Below are 6,545 nucleotides of genomic sequence, written 5' to 3'. Positions count from 1 at the left end.
TTCTTTTAAGAAAGTGACTTTCCAGCCTTACACTCAAGATATTTCATTAGAGTAAGAGTCCTTAAAGATAAATGAGCACTTGGACTGAACGATCCCACCTGACCCAAACCATGTGTGCAAAGCTGCAGCTCTGTTGCTCGGGGTCTGACTCCCTGAGCCTTATTTCGCACTGATGCTTCAAACCTGGCATGCAGCCCTCCTAAGATACTAAGGAAGGGCACAGCCTTCTTTTGGAAGAGTCTGTTTCCCCACAAGAGTGTTGGTTGGCAGGAATTTTCCATTGAACTAGAGGAGGCAGCTTTATGGTCAGGACTGATGTTTGCTTGTTTTTCTTTAAAAGCAAACAAACACATTTGCAGGGCCAGGTAATGTAGGCATTAAGCATGTGGTTTGATTTCTGCCACTGCGAATGATGCTGAGGCCTGCGAGGAGTGAGCCCTGAGTATCTGTACTCAGGAGTAAACCCTGAGTACCACTGGGTGTGGTCCCCAAGCCCAAAATACTTAAGTAAACATTGGCAGTGCATGTCTTGGGACGGGGCAGGAAAAGCAATCTGATATCTGGAAACATCTTCTGGGCTGTCTATATAACAGCACTTCACTGCATCACTCTTAGCTCCAAATACCAGGATCCTACTCCCCCATGTCTGCTGAAGCAGATGTCTCCTCCTACCCTGTTTTGCTGACCAATTTATGACCTGTGTTCCAATACCTAACAACGGACAGTAACCACTGGCAATGGATATGGAGTACGACAATGTTTCTTACATGTTTCAGTGTGACTTTGAATCAAACTTCCAAGTAGGCAAGAATTAAACCAGAAAAGAAATGGAGGAGGGGTGTCTAAGCAACCACATCTTCCCTGGAAGAGAGGAGGAAGCCAGGAGAGGTGAGTAACAGGTTTATTTGCATATACACAAGAGAAGAGCTGGCTTTGCTGGGAGAGAGGAGGGGCTTGTGAGGAAGTAAGGCTTCAGCAGAGGAAGGCTCCTTGACAAAGGAGGGCTCCCTGTTAAAGAAATCAAGCACAGTTGTAACCCTTCATTTGCCCCAAGCCAACTAGGCATTTAATCCATTTACCTGCTGTCCCAGAAACACAAAACCAGGAGGAAATAAAATGGGAGAAACAGTTTTACATATCCAGACTAGTCACTTAAAACTTTATGTACAGGATGCAGAAAAAAAAAAGCCACTAGGAGGCACTTCTGAAGAATTTTAATTAGTGCCATCTGTCCTGCTAGTGAAAACATCAACTGTGGAAGAACTTTGGGATTAAACATGCCCCTAATGTTGGGGCCTTAATTCTACAAGTTTAGGTGAGAGGTCTCCAAATTTATTTGGCCTACTGCCCCTTTTTCAGAAAAAAAAAAAAAAATTGGGGGGGGCAAATGCTTAGTAATATACCTTCTCTAAAAGTACAAAGAGGAAGTATATCCCAGCTCCAAGAGAACGACACCACCACAATTCCAGTGCCACCCTCTTTGGGAAACTGGCATAGCAAAGGAACCTTGGAAGTGATTCCTACCAGGTTTCCAGGCCCACAACCATAGCTAGATTTCTGGAATTGGATATTGTGTCAGCCTACTCCTGTGCTATCTGTCTCCTTGCAAGTTGAACCAGGGATGTTGGGAACGGTCTCCCCCAAAGAAGGAAGGCATTCTTGCGAAAAATAATCTTCTTGGATATTGCCGTTGAATCAGAATGAACTTTGACTTCTCTTTTGAGTACCCAAACAAGGTCAAGGCTCTTAACATGGAAAGACCAAGCTCTGCATTTGGGAAATGTAACTACCAAATGGCTAGTTCCCAAGTGAACTTGAACATTTTTTTTTTTCCCTCTAGAAAGAGAAGTGGATTATCTTTAGAGAATTCAGAAGAGACTATCTACTGATTACATTAAGTAAAATAAAAACAGAAAAAAACTCGGGTATGCTGACTAGGAAGGGGAAGAGAAACACACACTGAGTGATGGCATCTTTTTTTTTTTTGTATACAAAGGATTAAAAAATTCCAATTTAATAAATTTTGGAAAAGCAAATGTAAAATGACTTGGGCTTATAAAACCAGAATTTACAATTATCTGTGAATAGTCAAAAACAAATCATAGAACCATTTTGATTACAAATTCACGGTAATTCTAATGGTTACAGAATCTCTTCCCCACTCCCCGGTGAGATTACAGTTGTTAATGTATATGCATCCCCACCGCTACGCATATATGCCTCACCTCCTCCTCCTAAGACAGTGTGTTCACACCCAAGTCACATCATACACACCAGGCACATCTTTTCTTTCACAAAGCTCAGCAAGCTATCTCCTTCTGGCCGAGTTCAGCAACTCTCTTTCCTTCTCAAAGCCCCTCCCCCAACCTAGATCCTCCAGTCTCCCTCTTGGACAGGCTGCCTCCCTTAGGGTCCCAGTCCCACCCAGGCTGGAGGCCCTCTGGAGGGAGGGCAGAGGCCAGCCGCTCACGCCAGCTCTTCCCTGTTGGTGCCGGCTGGGCTCTGAGCTGTTTAGAACTTTAGCGCTCACACACAGGACAGTGCTCTCTCCCCCTCTCCTCATGTCTTGCCAGTTTCCTCTGCCTTTTTTCATGACCATGATGCCAACAAGGTCTCTGGTCATTCATTGGTCTTCCTGTCAATGAAAGAAGCACATCTTTCACTGATAACCAAGTGACTATAACCATTGCTGCAGTGCTGAAAAAAAAAAATCTCGTTTTTATTTGCCTCCTCTCCATTTTTAACCATCACAATGAATACAAATCTCTTCTAGGAGCCAGAAATCTGATTAAGTCGAGAGCACCCCCCTCGTGGAAGTCTCTCATCAGTGTGGCACCCTGTGAGCACCTCACTGACCTCCTCATCACCCCCGAGTGGTTCTGGAGCAACGCGCCTGGCCACGAGGCAGTGCAGCTGACCCATCTGGCCTCGCCTCTGATCCAGCGCCATCCTGAGGCGGACAAGGAAAATGTGGCCTCACCCCTCTTCAAGTTCTGAGCACAACCACAGCCTTCCAATTTCCCTCCTGTGAAACACAGCCGGCCCTTGAGTAGATACAGCTCAGGGTAGACTCCCGGGAAATCAGAGTCAGAGGCCTGTGGGCACAGGGCTCTGCAGGGCTGCCCACCTGGGCTGAGCAGAATGTGGCTCCAGTCCCAGGCCCTGGGCTGCTCTTCCGAGTCTGGGAAGTGTGAAATAGTTGGTGGCCACTTTTAAAAATTGAACGAAGAGCAAACTGTCCCCAATCTAAGTTAAATTGTGAAATAAATGGAAGCATGCTAAAAAAAAAAAATAAAAAAAAACCCACTGACTTCTCTCTCCAGTCCCTCTGCCTATTAACAGACCTACCCACTAAGAATCTTTTACTTAGAGATGCCTTCTGCTCTGCAAGATCTAACCTGAATACCACAGTCTTGATCAACTAACTGTCAGCCAGAGGGAAGATGCCAATCCATCTATTCCGACCAATTCTTTTGGGTAGAATGAAGTGAACACAACAGCACACTCTGCTATTCATTACCCTTCAATAATGCAGTTCTAGAGAACTTCCACGTTAGTAAGTAAAGCACAGGTATCTTGAGAGTGGTTTTTTTCCTCCTCGCAAAATGCCCAGATGTCATCACGCGGGGGCCAAGAGTGAGACTGCTAGCCTGTGTGTATCTATGGACTAGCACCTAACTGGTCAGTGTTACCTGCAAGAAGTTCTATTTTACGGTCTCCAAACTCTATGTGTGCACTCTCAATGTGCAATCGGTGAAATCTGTCAGGGAACTATGTCCTCTTAAATCTGATCTTAAGAGCTAACTTCTCTCATCAGCATTAAAACAATGTTTTAGTATGTCTACGTTAAATGCTCAGTGAAGAGAAAACATGGCAGAGCCCTTTAGGAAAGGAAGGAGCCGTGCTTTCCCCGGTAGGTCTCTTCTCCATTCTTCCAGCATAAATCCACACTGGCAGCACAATCGGATTTAGCAGCCATCCATCATTACGACCAGTACACCTAGGGCATGTAAACAGGGCGAGGCGTGGATCCACTGATCCTTTCTGATGGAGAATTGAAAGAAAAGTCTATGAGACAATGAGCTCATGCTTGCCAGTGCACACACACAAGAACAAGTCAGACATCTCAACAAGGATTTACTTTAACAGGCTCTGCACAGGTCACGCTATGCTCAAGTCTCACTAGAAAGGCGTCACTTGGATCCCCCCACCCACTTTTATTAAAACAGCACAAGCCAATGGTCAGCTCAACAGTCAGACCCATTGTTAAATAGAAGGGAGCAGCATCAACACAGAATTACAGGCCCTGGTTTTATGTGCCTTTAATACTTTTTTTTTTCCTTTTTCTCTGTGTTCACTAAACAGGAATTTTGTTTTGTTTTGTTTGTAAAGCTACCTTCTGGCAGCCTCTTATTTTCCCTTTTGTAGATATCATGTTTTTAATTTCTTCTCTGAAGAAGAATTCTCAGAATCTGTATCTTCCAATTCAACTCGGTGCCTTTTGTGGCCACTATGACCATGCCCGGCCCTGCTGCTGTCCGTGTCTGGGGACTCCGGGGGGTCCTCTCTCGTTCCAGCAGTGGGGGCCTCACAGGCCATTTCGGACCCACAACAATCCTTGTGTAAGAGGGTCCCTGCCACGGACAAGTTATCATGGTCAGTATCCGAATGTCCCGCGGAAGAGCAGGCCGCTGCCTCCTGCTCCCCGAAGTTCTGCCCGTTGCTGGGGAGGTGAGGGGGGCGGGGGTGTAAGCGTCCATTGTTGTGGTTGGCACAGATGGTCTCGAGGCTCCTCTCCTCACCGTCATGGGGCTGCGTCCTGGGACAGCTGCCAGACCCGCTGCCCACTGCGGAGCCCGATGTCTTGGGAGCAGGAGGAGAGGGCGTTTCCTCGGCGCGGCCGCTCAGAGCCTTGCTCAGGGCCTTTCCATTGAGCTTCTTGGTTTCAAAAGCGTGTTCTACAGACCCACCACTGTTGGGGTCCGGGGTGGCATCCTCCGGAGCCTCCGGCCGCGGGTGGCTGCCGAGCTCGGGGCCAGGGCCACTGCTGGCGCTTCTGGCACAGGTCCCCTCTCGAAGGGCCTCCTTGCCGCGGCCTTCGGGCGGCAGGTCCTGGCTCCGGGGTGCCGGGGCCGGGTGGGCGCGGGGGTCCTGGCTGGAGGAGGGCGCCGGGCTGTCCTTCCGGCTGGTCCCCGCTCGCCCTTCGTCCGCCTCCGCCGACGTCAGGGAGCTCTCGCCGTCCTTGCTGTTGGAGTAGGAGATGTAGGAGTAGCGCAGCCACTTGTAGGCTTTGTAGATCTTCCGCTCCACGGACTCGATGTCGGACGTGGGCGATGCCCGGCTGGGCTGCACGTCCAGAGCAGAAGTGCCTCGCTCCGGGGAGGAGGTGGGAGAGGAGGAGAGGTCGTCCACTTTGATCTGGGGGTAGTCGTAGTTGTCCTCCCCGACGTAGGGGTCAGCGGGCTTGGCCGGGGCGCCCGGCCGCTCCTCCCGGGGCGCCTTCTGGCGGCGCCGCAGGGCATTCCGCTGCCGGGTGGAGGCGCGCCGCTCGTTGAGCTCCTCCTCGTCCTCGGAGCTGCTGGCGCTGCTCGAGCTGCTGGACTCCTCCTCGGGGCTGGGCGAGCGAGGCCGGGGGAAGAGGTCGGTGTCCAGCTCCACCTCGCAGGCGTTCTCCTCCGAGTCGGACTCGTTGGAGAGCGCCAGCAGGCGCTTGTCCTGGTAGCGCCGCAGGGCGGACAGGCGCTGCTGGCGCGCGGTGGCGTCCTCGCAGGCCGGCGGGGGCGGGGGTGACGGCGCGGCGGGGGCGGCGGCAGAGGCGGCGTTGGCGTTGGCGCCGGCGCTGGGCACGCGCAGGGGCCCCAGGTGGAAGGCGCTGTCGCCAGGCTCGTCCACGGCGGGCGGCGGCGAGCGGGGCAGCGAGGCCGAGGACTCCGAGTCGGTGTAGCCCGAGCGCTCGCTGACGCCGGCGTGCAGCTGCAGGATGGTGCTCTCGCTCAGGTCACTGTCCGAGTCAGAGCTCCAGCCCTCGATCTCCCGGCGCACCAGCGAGTCGAAGAAGGCCATCATCCGGGGGTCTTCCTGCACAGACTGGTTGGCGTAGTCGTGCGACAGGCCGCTCCCACTGTTGAGCACCAGGCTGATGTACTCCTCGTGGGTGTACAGGCAACGGGAATCGTCCTCAATGCGGCCATCCAGGTCTCCAGTACATCCTGGCTGCTTGTACGGGCTCCAGATCTGCACAGAGAGCAAACACCAAAGCAACAAGGGCTGATAAGAAAGCATCTAAGTTGGCACAGATGACTAATTGCGATGCAGGGAGAGCTGCCCCAAGCCCGGACTTACTAATCCACTTTAAAAACACATTACTTTTCAGGGGTGGGTGTGTGTGTGTGGGGGGGAAGTAGGGAGGGCTGTGGTGGGACCAGCTCAAAGGGCGAGTATGCACAAAGGGTGAGTTATGCAACTGGGAGCCCTAATTTGATGCCCATGTGCCACACGGTCCCTGAACACAGCCAGAAGTTGATCCCCAAGTAACAAGTCAGCAG

General features: G+C 51.4%; 1 protein-coding gene across 4 annotated transcripts in view; it reads right to left on the bottom strand.

Annotated features, from left to right (window-relative positions):
• Window positions 1–885: 885 nt before the first annotated feature.
• DCAF5 (DDB1 and CUL4 associated factor 5) overlaps window positions 886–6,545 on the bottom strand; it is a 114,049-nt gene continuing 108,389 nt past the window's right edge. For all 4 annotated transcript variants that reach the window (XM_055130502.1, XM_055130501.1, XM_055130504.1 and 1 more), the window contains one exon: window positions 886–6,234. In XM_055130502.1, the coding sequence (XP_054986477.1) occupies window positions 4,432–6,234 (1,803 nt within the window). In that variant the 3' untranslated portion in view covers window positions 886–4,431. The remainder of the gene's footprint in view (window positions 6,235–6,545) is intronic.

The sequence above is a fragment of the Sorex araneus genome, chromosome 3 (genome assembly GCF_027595985.1).
Source record: "Sorex araneus isolate mSorAra2 chromosome 3, mSorAra2.pri, whole genome shotgun sequence".
Taxonomy (NCBI): Eukaryota; Metazoa; Chordata; class Mammalia; order Eulipotyphla; family Soricidae; genus Sorex; species Sorex araneus.
The sequence above is the reverse complement of the archived record's forward strand: the minus strand, read 5'-3'. Positions and strand labels throughout refer to the sequence as shown.